A 20,368-nucleotide genomic window follows, 5' to 3' on the forward strand; every position below is an offset into this window, starting at 1 on the left:
TGTGGGGGACACTGGGTCTTGTTCCCATTGGTGGGGCCATACTCAGCAAATCTTTAACCCAGTTTTCTGTTGATGGGTGGGGCTGTGTTCCCTCCCTGTTGTTTCACCTGAGACCAAACCGTGGTGGAGGTAATGAAGACAATGTCGACCTCCTTCCAAAGGTCTCGTGCATACACTGGCACACTCAGCGCCTCCCCATCCTGCAGCAGGCCACTGCTGACTCACCCCTCCACCCGAGACTCGTGGACACTCACAGGCACGTCTGGGTCAACTGTCTTGTGGGGTCACTGCTCAAAGCTATGGTTTTTCCGAGAGTCATGTATGGGTGTGCAAGTTGGACTATAAAGAAAGCTTAGGAATTGATGCTTTTGAACAGTGGTGTTGGAGAAGACTCTTGAGAGTCCCTTGGACTGCAAGGAGATCAAAGCAGTTAATCCTAAAGGAAATCAGTCCTGAATACTCAACTGGAAGAACTGATGCTGAAGCTGAAGCTCCAATACTTCGGTCACCTGAAGCAAAGAACAGACTCACTAGAAAAGACCGTGATGCCAGGAAAGATTGAAGGCGGGAGGAGAAGGGAACGACAGAGGATGAGATGGCTGGATGGCATCACCGACGCGATGGACATGAGTTTGAGCAAGCTCCGGGAGTTGGTGAAGGACAGGGAAGCCTGGGGTGCTGCAGTCCATGGGGTTGCAAAGAATTGGACCTGACTGATCACACGGACCACAGCCTTGTCTAACTCAGTGAAACTAAGCCATGCCGTGTGGGGCCACCCAAGACGGGTGGATCATGGTGGAGAGGTCTGACAGAATGTGGTCCACGGGAGAAGGGAATGGCAAACCACTTCACTATACTTGCCTTGAGAACCCCATGATCAGTATGAGAAGGCAAAATGATAGGATACTGAATGAGGAATCCCCCAGGTCGGTAGGTGTCCAGTATGCTACTGGAGATCAGTGGAGAAATAACTCCAGAAAGAATGAGGGGATGGAGCCAAAGCAAAAACAATACCCAGTTGTGGAGGTGACTGGTGATAGAAGCAAGGTCCGATGCTGTAAAGAGCAATATTGCATAGGAACCTGGAATGTTAGGTCCATGAATCAAGGCAAATTGAAAGTAGTCAAACAGGAGATGGCAAGAGTGAACGTCGACATTTTAGGAATCAGTGAACTAAGATGAACTGGAATGGGTGAATTTAACTCAGATGACCATTGTATCTACTACTGTGGGCAGGAATGCCTTAGAAGAAATGGAGTAGCCATCATGGTCAACCAAAGAGTCCAAAATGCAGTACTTGAATGCAATCTCAAAAACGACAGAATGATCTCTGTTCGTTTCCAAGGCAAACCATTCAGTATACAGTAATCCAAGCCTATGCTCCAACCAGTAACAGTGAAGAAGCCGAAGTTGAACGGTTCTGTGATGACCTACAAGACCTTTTAGAACTAACACCCCAAAAAGATGTCCTTTTGATTATAGGGGACTGGAATGCAAAAGTAGGAAGTCAAGAAACACCTGAAGTAACAGGCAAATTTGGCCTTGGAGCACAGAATGAAGCAGGGCAAAGGGTAATAGAGTTTTGCCAAGAGAATGCACTGGCCGTAGCACACACCCTCTTTCAACAACACAAGAGAAGATGCTACACATGGACATCCTCAGAGGGTCAACACCAGAGTCAGACTGATTATATTTTTTGCAGCCAAAGATGGAGAAGCTCTATACACTTAGCAAAACCAAGAGCAGGAGCTGACTGTGGCTCTGATCATGAAGTCCTAATAGCCAAATTCAGACTTATATTGAAGAAAGTAGGGAAAACCACTAGATATGACCTAAATCAAATCCCTTATGTTTATACAGTGGAAGTGAGAAATAGATTGACGGGACTAGATCTGATAGAGTGCCAGACGGAGGTTTGTGACATTGTACAGGAGACAGGGATCAAGTCCATCCCCATGGAAAAGAAATGCAAATAGCTTACAAATAGCTGTGAAAAGAAGAGAAGCAAAAAGCAAAGGAGAAAAGGAAAAATACAAGCATCTGAATGCAGAGTTCCAAAGAATAGCAAGGAGAGCCCAGAAAGCCTTCCTCAGCAATCAGTGCAAAGAAATAGAGGAAAAACAACAGAATAGGAAAGACAAGAGATCTCTTCAAGAAAATTAGAGATACCGAGGGAATATTTCATGCCAAGATGGGCTCGATAAAGGACAGAAATGGTATGGACCTAACAGAAGCAGAAGATATTCAGAAGAGGTGGCAAGAATACACAGAAGAACTGTACAAAAACGATCTTCACGACCCAGATAGCCACGATTTGGTGTGATCATTCACCTAGAGCCAGACATCCTGAAATGTGAAGTCAAGTGGGCCTTAGAAAGTATCACTACGAACAAAGCTAGTGGAGGTGATGAAATTCCAGTAGAGCTCTTTCAAATCCTGCAAGATGATACTGTGAAAGTGCTGCAGTCAATATGCCAGGAAATTTGGAAAACTCAGCAGTGGCCACAGGACTGGAAAAGGACAGTTTTCATTCCAATCCCAAAGAAAGGCAATAGCAAAGAATGCTCAAACTACCACACAGTTGCAGTCATCTCACACGGACGGGGAGCCTGGTGGGCTTCCGTCTATGGGGTCACACAGAGTTGGACACGACTGAAGTGACTTAGCAGCAGCAGCAGCACACGCTAGTGAATTCATGCTCAAAATTCTCCAAGCCAGGCTTAAGCAAAACATGAACTGTGAACTTCCAGATGTTCAAGCTGGTTTTAGAAAAGGCAGAGGAACCAGAGACCAAATTGCCAACATCTGCTGGATTATGGAAAAAGCAAGAGAGTTACAGAAAAACATCTATTTCTCCTTTCTTGACCATGCCAAAGCCTTTGACTGTGTGGAACACAATAAACTGTGGGAAATTCTGAAAGAGATGGGAATACCAGATCACCTGACCTCCCTCTTGAGAAATCTGTATGCAGGTCAGGAAGCAACAGTTAGAACTGGACATGGAACAAGAGACAGGATCCAAATAGGAAAAGGAGTACATCAAGGCTGTATATTGTCACCCTGCTTACTTAACTTCTATGCAGAGGACATCATGAGGAACGCTGGGCTGCATGAAGCACAAGCTGGAATCAAGATTGCCGTGAGAAATATCAATAACCTCAGATATGCAGATGGCACCACCCTTATGGCAGACAGTGAAGAGGAAGTAAAAACCCTCTTGATGAAAGTGAAAGACGAGAGTGAAAAAGTTGGCTTAAAGCTCAACATTCAGAAAACTAAAATCATGGCATCTGGTCCCATCACTTCATGGGAAATAGATGGAGAAACAGAGGAACAGTGTCAGACTGTATTTTGGGGGGCTCCAAAAGTACCGCAGATGCTGATTGCAGCCATGAAATTAAAAGCCGCTTACTACTTGGAACGAAAGCTATGACCAACCAAGGTAGCATATTAAAAAGCGGAGACATTACTGTGCCAACCAAGGTCCATCTAGTCAAGGCTATGGGTTTTCCAGTGGTCATGTATGGATGTGAGATTTGGACTATGAAGCAAGCTGATCACCAAAGATTTGAAGCTTTTGAACTGTGGTGTTGGAGAAGACTCTTGAAAGAGTCCTGTGGATTGCAGGGACATCCAACCAGTCCATCCTAAAGGAGATCAATCCTGGGTGTTCATTGGAAGGACTGGTGCTAAAGCCGGAACTCTAATACTTTGACCACCTCATGCGAAGAATTGACTCACTGGAAAGACTCTGATGCTGGGAGGGATTGGGGGCAGGAAGCAAGGGGACGACAGAGAATGAGATGGTTGGATGGCATCACCGACGCGACGGACATGAGTTTGAGTGAACTCCGGGAGTTGGTGATAGACAGGGAGGCCTGGCGTGCTGTGATTCATGGGGTCGGAAAGAGTCGGACACGACTGAGCGACTGAACTGAACTGAACTGAGCGAATGAACTGACTGATATCTGCTTTTACACTACACCCGCAGAGCTGAGTTGTTGCAACAAAAACCACGTGGCTGACAAAGCCTAAAATATCTACTGTATGACCTTACAGAGAAAGTTTGCTGTGCCCTGCTGTAGCCTGTGGCAAGAACACTGAATTTTTTCCTAAATATGTATAAACCATTTGTACACTAAATAGTATATGTCGGAAGATAGTGAAGGACAGGGAAGCCTGGCGAGCTGCAGTTCACGGGGTCACAAAGGGTCGGACACAACTTAGCGAATGAACGCCGCCACCACCACCACCAGATACATCTGCAGTTAAGCCTAAAACGGAACTCATGGCTTAGGGTATTTAGTCTCTTTCGCAGCGGCCAAAATGTCTTGTATATTTTAAAGTATTTATCCAGAAGTGCCCCTTGATAGCATTTTACCGCCTGTACATAATAGTATGAATACTTTAAAAATAAATTTAATATTCTACACTTCTAAAATATAATATTTCAAAATGTTTTCCTATAAGAGACTTAGAATATATTTCCATTAAGTCTCCCTCTTTCCCTCTATTCCAGGCACTGAACAGTTTTGAGGAAAAATCAGTTTGGTGGTAGGAAGTCACAGGCAGGAGACTTACCACTTTAAAGATTAGTTCAGTCAGTTCAGTTCAATTCAGTCGCTCAGTCGTGTCCGATTCTTTGTGACCTCATGAATCACAGCACGCCAGGCCTCCCTGTCCATCACCAACTCCCGGAGTTCACTCAAACTCATGTCCATCGAGTCGGTGATGCCATCCAGCCATGTCATTCTCTGTTGTCCCTGTCTTGTCCCACCCCCAATCCCTCCCAGCATCAGAGTCTTTTCCAGTGAGTCAGCTCGTCGCATGAGGTGGCCAAAGTATTGGAGTTTCAGCTTTAGCATCAGTCCTTCCAATGAACACCCAGGATTGATCTCCTTTTGAATGGACTGGTTGGATCTCCTTGCAGTCCAAGGGATTCTCAAGAGTCTTCTCCAGCACCACAGTTCAAAAGCATCAATTCTTCGGCGATCAGCTTTCTTCACAGTCCAACTCTCACATCCATACATGACCACGGGAAAAACCATAGCCTTGACTAGATGGACCTTGGTTGGCAAAGTAATGTCTCTGCTTTTTAATATGCTATCTAGGTTGGTCATAACTTTCCTTCCAAGGAGTAAGTGTCTTTTAATTTCCTGGCTGCAATCAGCATCTGCAGTGATTTTGGAGCCCAAAAAAATAACGTCTGACACTGTTTCCACTGTTTCCCCATCTATTTCCCATGAAGTGATGGGACCAGATGCCATGATCTTTGTTTTCTGAATGTTGAGCTTCAAGCCAACATTTGCACTCTCCTCTTTCACTTTCATCAAGAGGCTTTTTAGTTCTTCTTCACTTCCTACCATAAGGGTGGTGTCATCTGCATATCTGAGGTTACTGATATTTCTCCCGGCAATCTTGATTCCAGCTTGTGCTTCATCCAGCCCAGCGTTCCCCATGATATAGTCTGCATATAAAGATTAGTAGCAGGAAAGAAGAAAAGATTAGTAGTACATCCTATATAGAGAATTATTTGCTGTCATTAATGTTGGAAGAGCAAAACATACTTGTTTCCTTATGATCCTTTCAGAAACAATGGTGATTCCTTTTGGTAATGTCTGGTAATGGGGAAACACTCTTATCGGAAAATGAAGCTAAAATCATAAGTTAATATGATGTTGTTATTCTATTTTTGTATGTTTCTGAATCAAGATTAGATAAACAACAGATGGGCTGCCTTCTGTGGGTGCAAATAGGAATAATGGGTTTTTTGTTTGTTTTCTACACAAACAATTTTTTTAAAATTGTAGAAATGGCTCTAATGTGAACTTGACAGTCTTATCTAAGCTCCTTCTATCACCGTAACACATTTCTATTATTGAAACACAGGTTCTAGTATCAAAATTCCTTGGGACATAGATCTTTGGATTAGATGGATGAAAGAGAAAAAAACGAAGGGGGAAACTTTAGGAAAGGAAACATGTTCTTTGGATAATCAGTGTGTTGAAAAGACAAAATGATGATGCTAATACAGAATACAAGAACAGTTCTTTTTTAAACCTCAGCAATTATGTACTTGCAACAACAGATAATGAAATTTTTCTTTGTGCATGGCCTTCTAGGAAGAGGCTTAACTTTATTTTCTCATTAATCTTCACAGCCACCTGTGAGGTAGATATTACTGTATTTAACATATTATTCCCTGTATTTCACATGAGGAAACTGAGACTCAAAGTGTTACAGACAGGACTTTAAACCCCATGTTTTTAATAAATACGTTACATGTGCATAGCTTTCTAGAAATAATTTCAACAAACTTTGAAATATGTAACTCTTTCATAAAATGCTTTGAGCCTCTTGCTGCTGCTGCTAAGTCGCTTCAGTCGTGTCCGACTCTGTGCGACCCCATAGACGGCAGCCTACCAGGCTCCCCCGTCCCTGGGATTCTCCAGGCAAGAACACTGGAGTGGATTGCCATTTCCTTCTCCCATGCATGAAAGGTGAAAGTGAAGTCGCTCAGTCGTGTCCGACTCTTCACGACCCCATGGACTGCAGCTTACCAGGCTCCTCTGTCCGTGGGATTTTCCAGGCAAGAGTACTGGAGTGGGTTGCCATGGCCTTCTCCATTTGAGCCTCTTGCTGCTGCTAAGTCACTTCAGTCGTGTCCGACTCTGTGCGACCCCATAGACGGAAGCCCACCAGGCTCCCCCGTCCCTGGGATTCTCCAGGCAAGAACACTGGAGTGGGTTGCCATTTCCTTCTCCAATGTGTGAAAGTGAAAAGTGAAAGTGAAGTCAGTCAGTCGTGTCTGACCCTTAGCGACCCCACAGACTGCAGCCTACCAGTTTGAGCCTCTTAGAAGCCCCTAAATAAAGAGAAGGAACTACTTTAAAAGAAAAAAAAAAGCCTAAGTACTTGGAAAATTACTGTTACTCAAATAACACATAAGGTGAAACATATTCTATGAATAAACTTTACTGATTTTAAACTGTAAAATATACATTATTCTGAAAACTCAAGCTATATTTCACGACCTACTCTTTTCAGGCATTAAATAGTACTTTCTCTAGAATTATTTAAGAGACATTGTTTAAAAAGTGTTCTTGCAAAAAACAGTTGGTGTCAAGTGTTTTAAAATCCAAGCTGTGAATTCCTGTTTTCAGCAAGGACATTCATTTAAATATTTTAAAATACTTTACACAAGCCCACTTTTCTTCAAATCAGGGACTTAAATACATGCAATTTACTTTAAACCCAGCTGGGTATTTTGAAACGAAAGGAGTCTTTTGGGCCTAGAAAAGAAAACAGCAGTCTCAAAGACCCTTGCTGAATCACCTTACTTCAGAAAAAACAAAACAGAACTTTAGGTCCCACCCTGATGGCTCCAGGCCGGTTGCATTGCTCTGGGACTTATCACCCCCTGTCTAGAAACCTTCCACCCCCTACACCTGCCCTGAAGACTTATCACCCCCTGCCCGAAAACTTTCCACTCCCTATACCTGCCCAAAAGACTTATCATCCCCTGCCCAACTACAAATGCCATCTCAACTGAAGAATACCCAAACCATCCCGCCTGATTATCGTTTTCCTTATCGCTTCCACAAACCTCCCTATAAATATGGAGCCTCCCTGATCCCTCTCGGCGCTCAGCCTGGTCGTTAGGCCAACTGTTGCCCCCTCCTTGCCTGAATAAAGGTAGCCTGCTTCTGTTGAGGTCGTCTTTCCTTTTTCTGCTTCGCCTGAACTATACCTCACAGAAAGAATGTGATCAACTACCTGAAACATTTTCAAATATTGGAAAGTTTCATTAAAATGAGAAATGACTACAGAGAAACTGCACTGATATTCACGGGAACATATATTCACATGTTATGTTCTGCAGGATACCTAAGGAGGCTACCTCAAGGATAACATCATTGCTAAATACATTTTAAAAACCTGTCACTAGGAATTACCATCAAAATGTGACAAGCATTCTTTTAGGCACACTCCGTAATAGTAAATCTTATTCAATTATGTATGGCTATTACTTCAAATAGGAATTCAATAGCTCTAGTGCACAGTTTACAAGTCTGTATAAAATTCCTCTGAAGTTAAATCCTGAATGAAAACTCATATTAAAATTCTAGTGTTTGAATTTCATTAATATGAGGTACCGAGAGCAGTCAAATTTATAGAGAAATAAAGTAGAACAATGGTTGCCAAAGTCCAGGAGACAGGGAGGAATGGAGAATTGCAGAATTTCAGTTTGGAAGGATGAAATTTCTCCGTCTTTACTTCAAAGATACCATGACAGAGGATTTTTACAGGATGATATTCCGACTCTTTCAAAGAGCAAATAGTCCTTATTCATTGTAAAAACTGTTTCAACCAACAGGAGGAAAAGACCTTACTTTATGAAGCTATTATATCCTTGACACCAAAAAGGAAAAATACATGGCAAGAAAAGAAAAACTATTAATATCACAGTCTGTATCTCTCATGAGTATAGACACAACAATCTGACCTAAAACATAAGAACTGGAATGTGAGATATGAACTTGGCCCCGCCTGCAGCAACAGGATTTCTACAAAGAATACATGAGAGAATGTACACACAATTAGAGCTAACAGAAGAGTTCAGCAGGGACGCTCTTTATAAGGTCAGTATATAAAAATCAGTGGCATTCTTGTAGACCAGCAATAACCAACTGAAAAATGTAACAGAGAAAAGATCTCATTCACAATTGAAACAAAAACTGTAAGGAACAAATTAATGAATACATACATAAAGAAACAAAAAGATACTAAAACTCAGTATCACAAAGACAGAGATTTTCCTTGGATTCATTTAAAACCTAAAACCATTTCAACAAAATACAAACTGTTTCTCACGAAGAAATTATTCTAAAATTCAAACAGAAGAGTGCCAGAACAGTTGAAATGATTTTGAAGAAGCATAAGGTAGAGGAAATGTGGGATTGAAACAAGGTTGTTCCAACAGAGCAGTAAATCAGAGAGCCTGAAAATGGAACTTGTATATTACAGCAATGCATTACTATTCAGATGGGCTATTTGATACATGGTGCAAAAAACACCGTTCGTATGAAAAACTAAAATTGTTCCCCATAACATAGATAAAAATGAATTTCAAGAGATTAGAGCCATGAATTAAAAAATCAAATTTAAAAAACTGCTGGAAAAAAACGGCAGACCGTTTTTATGATTTTCAGAGGTAGGGAGGGATTTCTTGAAACACAAAAGGCAAAGAAAACACAAAGTGAAAAGAGAAGCTACAGGGCAGGATAAGATATCTGCGAGGCAAGTAACTGACAAAGAATTAAAACAAGAGTAACAACCAAAGGCAAATAACCTGACAGAGCAGTGGACAAAAGGCAACAAATTGGCAAATCACAGAAGAGAAACCCCAAACAGCCAAGAAACATATGAAAACACTGAGGCGTAAGGGAAATAAACATCAAAATCAAGACAGGCTTGAGGTATTGTTTCAGAGGTTGACAGAAACCTAAAAGCCTGAGAACACCAAGACGGGGCGAAATGGGGAATTCCAACTCTATCCTGCGAGTGTGAATTGAAGTAACCACTTGAGTTGCAGATGCCTGTATGTTAAAGTGCCACGACTACACTTTTGGGTATCCACCCCATGAACATCCTTGGTCATGTACAAGGAAGATAGGTATCACAAGAGTGAAACACTTGGAAACTCGATGTCCATCAGAAAAATAATGAGTCAATGATTTAAAGTATATGTGTATATTAAATCTCTCTACTGCAGTTAAAATAAACAAGTTAGTGGTACACATAGTGCCATGTATATTCTCAATAACTTAAACATGGCATTTTAAAGTTTGGTGCTGAATGGTTTAAAACAAAGTGTATGTATGTGTGTGTGTGTGTCAATAACAGTAACAGCAGCAACAATAAATGAAAAAATGAGTCTGAATACTAACATTCGAGCACTTTATACAGAAGGCACACTTCTAACTGCATGTAGATGCCTAAAGACGGTCCTAGGAGACAGATTCTACTACTATTTCTACCTAACATGATTACTCTTTTATGACTATGAGATTCCATTACTCATTCTACAGATGAGGAATTGAAGTGGAAAGAGGTGACGTTGATCTAAAGCTATAAAACTAGGAAATAATAAGAGTCAGATATGAAGCCAGGATTCCTGACCCAAACTTTATAGCTTAATAACTATGTTATAGTTATTATACCATTTTTGATTCTTTTTAGGATGTTGGAAATCCAACATTATTTCTGTAAGTTGGAAATAAAAAATACTTACAGAACGTATGACTGTAAAGAAATGAATACACACACAGATTTTTGTATAGCTCAAGCTGGTTTCAAAGATGCTAAAAGAGTCTTAGGAATGTCCTGAAAATAGTGGCGTCCCGACTACTCTAATTTACTAATTGACATGTTTGAGGTCTGGTATTTTTGAGATCATTATTTCAGAGCCACACATTATTTCTTTTATAGTCCTAAGATAATATCTATTTGGAATCCTAGAAACCTTACATGGAGAAGCATATGCTGTAATTCAGTCATCTCTTTCTCTCTCATCAGAGGCAAAATTTGATTACTTAGCTTCAGGCCTGAAAACTCATATTCAGTGTTTTTAATAAGCAATTCTATCAAGAAATGAAATAAAATTTCGATTATTCATTTTTTCTGGTCTCTCAATTATAGGTTGGTTTTTTAAAAACCAGTGGCTAATATTTATAATATTATTTGTGTAATAATAGTATAATAAAAATGTAATTTTGTGTAGAATTATTTATGCCAGAAAATAAAAAAGGAAATGGCATTTTCAGTCATCAAGTATTTACGAGAATTGACTTTGTGCTAATCACACACTCCTTGTTTCCAGTAAAACTGGAACATTTCTTAAAAATGTCTTTTCTTCTCAATCTACACATTCCCATTCTCAATGCCATCATCTACTAACCTATAGAACATGCTTTGAAAAAATAAGAAAAAGCTGTTCTAGCGTTTAAAGAGTTCACTGTCTGTTAGGGGAAAGAGACAAGTGAACGGCAGTTATCTATAACGCATAAGTACTTTAATAAAGTGTGCAAGTCACTTAACATTTCTAAGCGTCAGATGAGATGGATGTTTAAGAACTCTAAATTATAGAGGGAAGTTGACTAAACCATCTCTAAGGTCCTCTCTGGGAGGGATTGGGGGCAGGAGGAGAAGGGGACGACAGAGGATGAGATGGCTGGATGGCATCACCGACGCGATGGACATGAGTTTGAGTGAACTCAGGGAGTTGGTGATGGACAGGGAGGCCTGGCGTGCTGTGATTCATGGGGTCGCAAGGAGTCGGACACGACTGAACTGAACTGAACTGAAGGTCCTCTCTAGATCTTAAATTCTATGATTATCCGATCTCTTTAAATTAAAAGGTAAATCACAACATATTCAGTATGCAAAAAAGAAAAACTAAGACCAACTAAAAGATGAAACTGTACAAATGCACTCTAATTTTTTTTTCAAAACTGTTAAAACTCCCGTTCTAAATATCAAGTAAAATTCCCACAGACACTCTCTTTTAATCAACATCTTTCCCTCAGACCTGCAGACTTCTAAGTAATCAACAAGCAACTACTTTGTGATAACAGAAGTAAAGTGCTTAAAAGCCCATGGCTTGGACTCACGAAAGTGATCTTTTAAAAGGAAGATGTTAACAGAAACGTGTATATGACATTCTTACTACGATACATTTGTTCATTCACTTGACTTCAAAATTTTAATGTTCAGGTTTTTCATGAAGAGTTAAAAAAAACAACAACAAAAGAAACAGCTAAGATTAGCTCTTTTCACTGCTAAACATTCTGAAATTTAGAACAAGGTTTCTCTTCCCAGATATGGACATGGAACGTGATAACTCTCTGCAGCTTTCTGGTATCCACGTTGTTTCCCAGATGCCACGGTAAGCTTGCTCATAAACGTAGCATCCAATTACAACCAAGAGTGGTACGAGACACAGAGTGCTGACAACATCAATCCGGATTATCAACTTCACCGGTTTATCCTGGTTCTGCTTTTCTAATGGAATCTCAACTTTTGCACTCTGTTTAGGGATATAATGCCGACCGCAAGGAGTGAAACCCCAACTACCACATATAGGCAGAGGGGTGCAAGAACAAAATACCTCAAGGCATCAACATCGTAGAGGCCAGCAAAACACACGCCACTGATACTGTCACCTTCCTTGTTATTCACTGCTAAAAGGATGATGGTCAGCGTTCCAGGGATGCCTCACACACTGGCGTGAAACAGCAAGGCTTTCTTCTCAATAGCTTCACTACCCCACTTTGGCACAGCTGCCAAGAACCACGTGATGGTAAGAATCACCCACCAAGTGCTGCCAACCATAGTATAAAAAGATAGAGTATCATAAAAAGCATGATCCAGGCTTTGCTATGAGATCCTTGGGTCACTGTGGAAGCCTTATACTGTGCAGGGCTGGGTGCAGGGCTGGATGCATTGCAGGCGACTCGGTCCTCAAGCAAAAACCCAATAAAGAAGATTAATGACACCATCATGTAGCAGACAGCATAAAACATAATGAGTCTTTCAGGATAACGGAATCTTATCACATCAGTCAAAAAAGTTAAAAAAGGAAACAACGTGGCAGAGAGGCAGATGATTGAAAACAGTCCTGTGACAATCCCAAGCAAATGAAAGCTCTTCTCTCCTAAAGTACATATTTGGACAAGGAGGTGAACAGTCACGCACGTGCAAAAAGGAAAAGCCAAGATCAGGATCAATTTTCAACTCTCGGGGACACCAAAAGCCATAGTCCCTTCTGATCTGCCCCTGAGGCTCCTTCAGTAGGATTGCCAGCTAAATTCAGTCCACCAGCTGAGGATACGGCTCATCACAATCTGGGAACCTAAAAACACAAGAGAAGAATCACTTACTTATTGGGAACCTAATGATTTGGATTTCCACATTTAGCACTTCCACCCAGTTGACCCCCCCTTTAACCGTTTGCCCTCCTCCACCTCCCTTTCAAGAGATTATTCTTTCTAAACCTAGACTCAGTCCATCTTTCATACTTCTATTGCATCTGGAAATAGGGCCAGGAAGACTTTGTTTCCTATGTTTCACCATGCTCTGAAGTTCAGTGCCTGTAGACCAAGCTTCCCTGAGATAGGGCATTTTCATCCTGAACTGAATTAGGGCGTTTTCATCCTGAACTGAAGAGCCAGAGACGTAAGACACTTGCATTCTCTGTTCAGTGCTCCAGGCGATGGGGGCCAGAAACACTGTGCTGTTTCAGTGTGCTATTGTCAGCTTATAGTGCTGATTCTGTTAATGGTATGATGCCGTTTTCTATCAGTCTCCTAAAGTTTGGTTAGGATTATGGTCATTGTCAACAGCAGTTCTTTCTTCTTCTTTTGTTTTGCATTTGATGACTATAAAGGAGAGGAGTGGTTCTTAGGCATTAGTGGCCTGCTAGTATAGTACAATCACTATTCCCTCTAGTGTGATCTCCAGGTATGGTCCGAAAGGAATACTTCTCAGCAGAGCATCAGTCTTGAGGTTTTAATAGTCTGCGTTTTTCTTTTGTTGATTTAAAACGTGTCTTACTTTTTCCTTTAATAGAGGATGAGAGTTCTGAAGAAGACTCTTGAAGCAGGTAGGATTTTATGGGTGTTTTAAAATTGTGTGTTTAAGTAAGGGAACGCGGAGAAGAGAAACTCATGTTTGTTGAGCGTTCTGCTCTGGGTTAGATACTGCATTCCGTGCTTAACATTTGTGACCTCACAGAGTCATCACAGCAGCTTTGTAAAGTAGCTGTGTCCTACTGAAAGCTTGTTGTTGAAAGAAAAGACACGGGGTTCTTGGCCTCCCTCCGGAGGAGGAGAATTCAATCCGGAGCCAGAGACGAGGCTTGATTGCTCAGAGCTTTTGTGTAATAAATTTTATTAAAGTATAAAGGAGATAGATGGAGAAAGCTTCTGACAGAGGCATCAGATGGGGGCAGAAAGAGTACCCCGCTGCCAGTTTTCAGCTGGGTGTTATATAGTCACTAGCAGTCTGTTAATGAAAGAAAGGAATGATTTAAAACTCAGAAAGGCACCAGGCCCCTCACCCATAAGATGCATTTTGGGATAATCTTGACACCAGACGATTCATCCCGGGCCATAAAATGATTAACTTGAATCTTGGAGAAGGGCAGATTACCATAGACATAGTTGTTTCGTTTACATAGATTAGGGGAACGATATCTGAGTATAACATACTGGTTTGTCGAGTAGGTTCTGAGCTATTTGGCGAAACTTGAAGACAGAGCCTGGGGTAAATGCGTAGTACATTGACATAGCTTAAGACCAACATTTCTATAAGAAAAATGCATTGGTTAACTCAAGGTTTGGGAATAGTTAACTTCAGGTGAAACCAGGGGTCATTATGGCAACACAGTATTTTAAGAGAAACCTCCTTTTAAATTTGTCTAGAAAAGAAAAAATATCGCTAGTTTGTTTCCTCCTGCCGCTTAAGAGAGAGAAAGATGTCTGACACTTGCAGGCTGTTTCCTCTGTTTGGAGACCCCTGGCCTTCCTACCTGTTACCCTCTCACTGCTGCTGCTGCTAAGTCGCTTCAGTCGTGTCCGACTCTGTGCGACCCCATAGACGGCAGCCCAGCAGGCTGCACCGTCCCTGGGATTCTCCAGGCAAGAACACTGGAGTGGGTTGCCATTTCCTTCTCCAATTACCCTCTCACTACTGTTACTTAATTAGCCAACTGTGGTTCAGTTGGAGGTTGATGAATTGACCCATGATTCCATTGTTAAAATGAGTTGACCTGTGATTTGACTGTTGGCCTGCTTGGCTCCCAGGTCCACTCTCATGTCCCTCAGCAGAGACTGAGAAATACTGTGTAGCATATAAGTTAAACGTATAAATTAGTTCTTTGATTTCTGTACATTTTAAGTTTCAGACATTGCCAAGAATCCTGTACTGTTCAGAGTAAAGGGGAGGGGTGGGGCCATGAAGGACCAAGACTGCCATTTTTGACGGATGCCGTTTATTTCGTCTCTGAACTAGGGACAGAGAATGGATAAGGAACAGCATATCTTTCCACTTTAAGTCATCAGGTTTATTCCAGTTTGGGCAAACAAGAGTTATGTCAATCCACCAATTCGATTTTCAGTTCAGAACTAGATATTTCCATAGTTGGGAGAGATGGAAGCAGAAATAGGTAATTAAAAACCTTTTAGAGACTTCCCTGGGATTGCAGTGGTTAAGAGGGGTAATAAGACTTCTCCTTCCAGTGTAGGCAGGGTGGGTTCGTTCCCTATTCCGGAAGCTAAGATCCCACATGCCTCAGGGTCTGAAAGCCAAAACATAAAATAGAATCAACATTGGAACAAATTCAAGAAAGACTTTAGAAGTGGTCCACATCAAAAAATCTAGAGACCAAGTTTTAATTATGTCAAGAAACTTCATTTAATACGCAGACAGCCAAACTTTGACTTGTGTTTTTCTTGTTTTTTTTTTTTATTTATTTATTTTAATTGGAGGCTAATTACTTTACAATATTGTATTGGTTATCACTTGTGTTTTTTTGTTTAAAGAGATGAACTCACTCATTTTTGTTGTATATGTTTTTGCTCTAAAGGTTTTCTAGCAAACCTGATGTTGATTCATGGCCTACATCAGATGATGAAGACTTCGATTTGGAAACCAAGGTAAAGTGCTCTCTTCTGTAATTAGTTTCCCTGCTCTGAATTAAGTTTCATATAACATTTACTCCTCATATTCGGCAGTGGTGTCCCTCTTACTGTTGTATGTTTGTAATGGAAAGTTGGTGAGAGCAAACCAGTTTATAAAACTATGACTAGTTGATTTTTTTCTTCTTTGTACTTTAGTAAATACTGAAAAGTGAAAGTGAAGTCTATCAGTCGTATCCGACTCTTTGCGACCCCATAGACGGCGGCCCGCCAGGCTTCCGTGTCCTTCACCAACTCTCAGAGCTTGCTGAAACTCATGTGCATTGCGTCGGTGATGCCATCTAACCATCTCATCCTCCGTCGTCCCCTTCTCCTCCTGCCTTCAATCTTTCCCTGCATCAGGGTCTTTTCCAGTGAGTCAGTTCTTCACATCAGGTGGCCAAATTCCTGGAGCTTCAGCTTCAGCATCAGTCCTTCCAATGACTGTTCAGGACTGGTTTCCTTTAGGATGGACTGGTTGGATCTCCTTGCAGTCCAAGGGACTCTCAAGAATCTTCTCCAACACCACAGTTCAAAAGCATCTGTTCTTTGGCACTCAACTTTCTTTATGGTCCAACTCTCACATCCATACCTGACTGCTGGAAAAACTGTAGCTTTGACTAGATGGACCTTTGTCAGCTTTGTAACATGCTGTCTAGGTTGGTCATAACTTTTCTCCCAAGGAGCAAGCATCTTTTAATTTGATGGCTGCGGTCACCATCTGCAGTGATTTTGGAGCCCAAGAAAATAAAGTCTGTCACTGTTTCCATTGTTTCCCCACCTATTTGCCATGAAGTGATGGGACCAGATGCCGTGATCTTAGTTTTTTGAATGTTGAGCTCTAAGCCAACTTTTTCACTCTCCTCTTTCACTTTCATCAGGAGGCTGTTTCTTCCCTCTTCTCTTTCTGCCGTAAGGGTGGTGTCATCTGCATATGTGAGGTTATTGATATTTCTCCTGGCAATCTTGATTCCAGCTTGTGCTTCATGCAGCCTGGCATTTCGTGTGACGTACTCTGCATATACGTTAAATAAGCAGGGTGACAATATACAACCTTGACGTACTCCTTTCCCAATTTGGAACCATCTTGTCTGAATGCTCATCTTTTACAAGATGGCTGGGCGGATTCCAGTTTGGGGCTCCCACAGGAGCTGCAAAGAACATTCCTAGGCAGGTCTTTGTGTGGATGTAGGTTTTCGTGTCACGGGATAAATGCCCAGGAGAGCAATTGGTCTGTACAGCAGTTGCATGTCTAGTTTTATCTGAAATTGCCCAGCTGTTTTCCAGAGCGGCTACTAACAGTTTATGTTCCCACCAGCAGTGTATGCTAGGTCCAGTTGCCCCACATCCTTGTCCACACTTGGTGTTTTCACTCTTATTTTGGCCACTCCAGTAGGTGAGTGACACTGAGTCAGAACAGCTAGAGGGGGCTCTACTTGGCTATTCCCTTCCCCTGGCTGATTCTGGTAAAGAAGGAGGTTTCCCTTGAGGGCAGAGAGAAGAATGCTCTGTGTACTTCAAACCAGTCGCAGTCCTAGTCTGCTCAGGCTCCATACAGAATGCCACAAGCAGGCGGCTTAAACTACAGGAGTTTGTTGTCCTAAGGTTCTCAAGGCGGGGCTGGCTTGGTTCTCGTGAGGCTCTTCCAGGCTTGTGGGGAGCCCCCTCTCACTGTGTCTCCTTATAAAGTCACTGTCCCAATGGATTAGGACCCCACCTTGTGAGCACATTTAACCTTAATTACTTGCTGCAAGCCTTGTCTCCAGACATGGGGACTTTGTGGACCCGGTTCTGCCCACAGCGGCCACTCTGTGTAGGCCTCCAGCCTTTGACTCCTGGTGAGCTGTGACGCTCTTCGCCTGTTTTTCTTTCTGGTTTTCAGAGCATTGGTTTGCCCTGTGACTTCAGTTCTCTGGTGGATCTCAGAAGAACTGTTGACTCTCAGTTACTCAGCTTTTTGTCTCTTCTTCTTGGGAGGGTGGGAGGGACAACTTCCAAGCTCTTTCCAGGCCAGAGCGGAAATGGTGTTTTGTTTTTCACGTGGGTTTCTGCACGTTCACTGTCAGGACATAGAAGCATAGTAGATTTTCACCTGTGGACCTTGTGTCCTTGCTGAGTTCCCACTCGTTCTGGGAGTGCTTTTGTCGCCTCTGGCTTCTCAGACACCTGCTGTACCCTGGAGAGACCCGCAGTTCCCATCTGCCTCTTCCCACCGCTGCCTGCCTCCCCGAGCCTGGCTGATAAGGTGGGAACACCCACCCTGGGGCGACAGTGATGCATCCGCCTAGCTGTGCGTGAACCCTGCTCTGAGGCACAGAGGGCTTCAGACCCTCAGCCTCCGGAGCAATTCTAGGGAAAAGCAGAGGAGCAAAACATGGTTTGTGTGAAGGCGTGTGACGCACAGTTGGAGATAATGAACTTTGTTGTGTCTCCTGCCGGCTGCTATTTATCCCAGGCTGCACTGCTAGGGTCCAGCATCCACTGTCTGGCAAGTGGGTCATTTCATCAGTGTGCTGTGTTTACTGACAGTGATCAGATTTTTTGAAGAGAATCACGTGCCTCAGGTGTAGCCAGGGTTTTGTGGTTTCTTTTCCTTCCACTTGTGTAAGATAATGTCATAAATAACCGTGGGAGAAACGAGAAAATCATGCTAGTTCTCCCGAGCGATGATGGGATGTTGATGGGGTGCGAGCACGTCTGGTGCCCAGCATTTGTTTCTTGGGGGATGGATCGTAGTTCATCCTCCGCCCGGTGGCCTGAGAGCCCATCACTCTGGGGACTCTGAGCAAGCGCCTCACCCACTAGTTGCTAATAGCAGCCCCACCCCCAGCTGTGATGACCAAAACGGTCTCCAAAGATTGGCAAGCATCCCCTGGGGAGAAGAGTGACCCTGGTTGAGGACCCCCGGAAGTCTGCTGGCTTAAAAGTAATTTATCTACCCATGTTTTCTCCCTTTTCATTCCGGAGTCAGAAGTGTAGGAGTGAACTGTCCCAGCTCCACCACAGGGTCCTACAGCTCGGAGAGGAGGCCTCTACCCACCAGGCCCAAAGCGAGAAGAATCAGCTCACCATCCAGGTGCTGACACACGGACTGGAAGAGGCCATGCTCCGGGAGGAGCTGCAGGTAAATGACGGGTCGGGCAGGGAGGGGTGGGCAGCCTGGCCCACAACAGACCAGGGACAGCCCTGACGTGCCTGGAGGTAAAGCGAGGGGCTTCACAAGCAAGCCCTGCAAAATGTGTGAACTTTAGCAGATTTTGCAAAGCCTCAGGCCCCCTGGTGGAATCAGACATGGGGTGTGCTTGGAGGGCCAGGGTCTGCAGGGGGAAGGGACTGTGAGAGAGGGTCTCTACGCCTCGTGTCTCTGCTCAGCCTGGTCCCAGGTTCCCCACATGGCCCTGGTCTGACCCCTGGGCTTAGCTTGTGCACACCTAGTGTGAGAGGTCACTTGTCAGATGGCCTGGGTTGCAGAAGGGTCTGTCTGCATGTGGGACTCCTCCCTGTCCAGGGTCTTAGGAGGGGCTGGCAGACCCCTGTGGGCCCAGCCCGCTCCTGTCAGCAGGCACTTTCTCCAAGGTGTCTGTGTACTGGGGGCTCCCTTCCCTGTTTGTAGTGCAAACTTGAGAAATTGCCGGACTGGTTTGAGCCTTTGAGGTGAAGAAGACAGATCCACCCGTGGGCAGAAGGGCTGGGCTGCTGGAGGCGTCCATGCCTGCTGGGGTGGGGGGATGCCCAGCACTCAGCCACTGTCAAGGGCAGCAGCAGCTGCTGTGATGCAGCTGGCATCACCTTTGGTGAGTTAGATGAGGACCCCCCGAAACACGCCTGGATGAAAGTATGCAGAGGGAAGTAAGGCCGTCGTCTGAGGGGCTCACTGCCCTACCCCAGCACCCAGAACACGGAGTTCCTGGCTTCTTGGCTGCAGGGACCCCGCTTCTCTTCTGGGGACGTCCTGCCTTCTCACGTGGCGGTCGAGCAGGGCTCTCCGGAGCGGGCCCACCCTCCACCCACACCTTGCTTTACAAGGAGGGCCTCAGGGGCACTCAGCTGGGCCGTGCTGAGGAGAGTGGATGGCGAGGCCTGTGGTCAGGCTTCAGGGCTCAGCACAGCATTGGCTGCAGGAGGCGGCAAGGCGCCCAGGCAGGTGTGCGGGACTCAGACATGGGCTGGAGTGACTGCATAGTGATCATCCGAAGCTCTAAAGCCACGGGGAGGAGGCTGCGTCTGGTGGAGGGTGTGTGAAAACCTTCCTCCCCTCTCTTCATCCCAGGAGGGTGGCGGCTGCTCTGCTGAACCTGTGTGTGTGGAGAGCCTCTGGGGGTCTGTCCGGGGAAACTGCCCGGGGTGGCCCCTCAGACAGGCGGTGACACAGGGCAGTGAGGGAGTGGGGCTGTGGCTCACGGTTTCACCCATGCCCAGGGTGGCCAGCGCCCTCTTCTCCGGCCTGCCCTCAGCAGGGCCCTGGTGGAGCCGCTGCCTCTCCCGTCCACAGTGTCTCAGAGGGCAGTTCTGTGTGCTCCAGACGAGGCCGCTGGAGCCCGTGGTGTAAACAAACGGTGTTTAGATGACCTCCCAGGGGCTCCATTCAAGGAAAGCGGCCAGGCTCTGGACAGCCTGGTGCCAGTGATCTC

The 20,368-nt window shown here is 44.0% G+C and overlaps 1 protein-coding gene across 38 annotated transcripts in view; it reads left to right on the top strand.

The window, feature by feature from the left end:
• The window catches only part of LOC129560676 (ankyrin repeat domain-containing protein 26-like), a 210,309-nt gene that overhangs the window by 59,935 nt on the left and 130,006 nt on the right, over window positions 1–20,368 (top strand). For 27 of the 38 annotated variants that reach the window (XR_016035241.1, XR_016035242.1, XR_016035243.1 and 24 more), the window contains 2 exons: window positions 15,647–15,716; window positions 18,709–18,861. The exons of 1 other annotated variant lie outside the window; for it this stretch is intronic. Coding sequence is in view for 3 of the 37 variants with exons in the window: in XM_088827810.1 (XP_088683936.1) it covers window positions 15,647–15,716; window positions 18,709–18,861 (223 nt within the window). In the remaining 34 variants the exon portion in view is untranslated. Of the gene's footprint in view, window positions 1–8,377; window positions 8,643–11,880; window positions 11,948–12,096; window positions 12,362–13,629; window positions 13,664–15,646; window positions 15,717–18,704; window positions 18,862–20,368 lie in introns of all 38 variants that reach the window. 10 more of the 38 variants (XM_088827806.1, XM_088827799.1, XM_088827807.1 and 7 more) reach the window with 7 other exon arrangements.

Source organism: Moschus berezovskii, chromosome 18 (genome assembly GCF_049115385.1).
Source record: "Moschus berezovskii isolate FMDL1 chromosome 18, NW_MosBer_1.0, whole genome shotgun sequence".
Taxonomy (NCBI): domain Eukaryota; kingdom Metazoa; phylum Chordata; class Mammalia; order Artiodactyla; family Moschidae; genus Moschus; species Moschus berezovskii.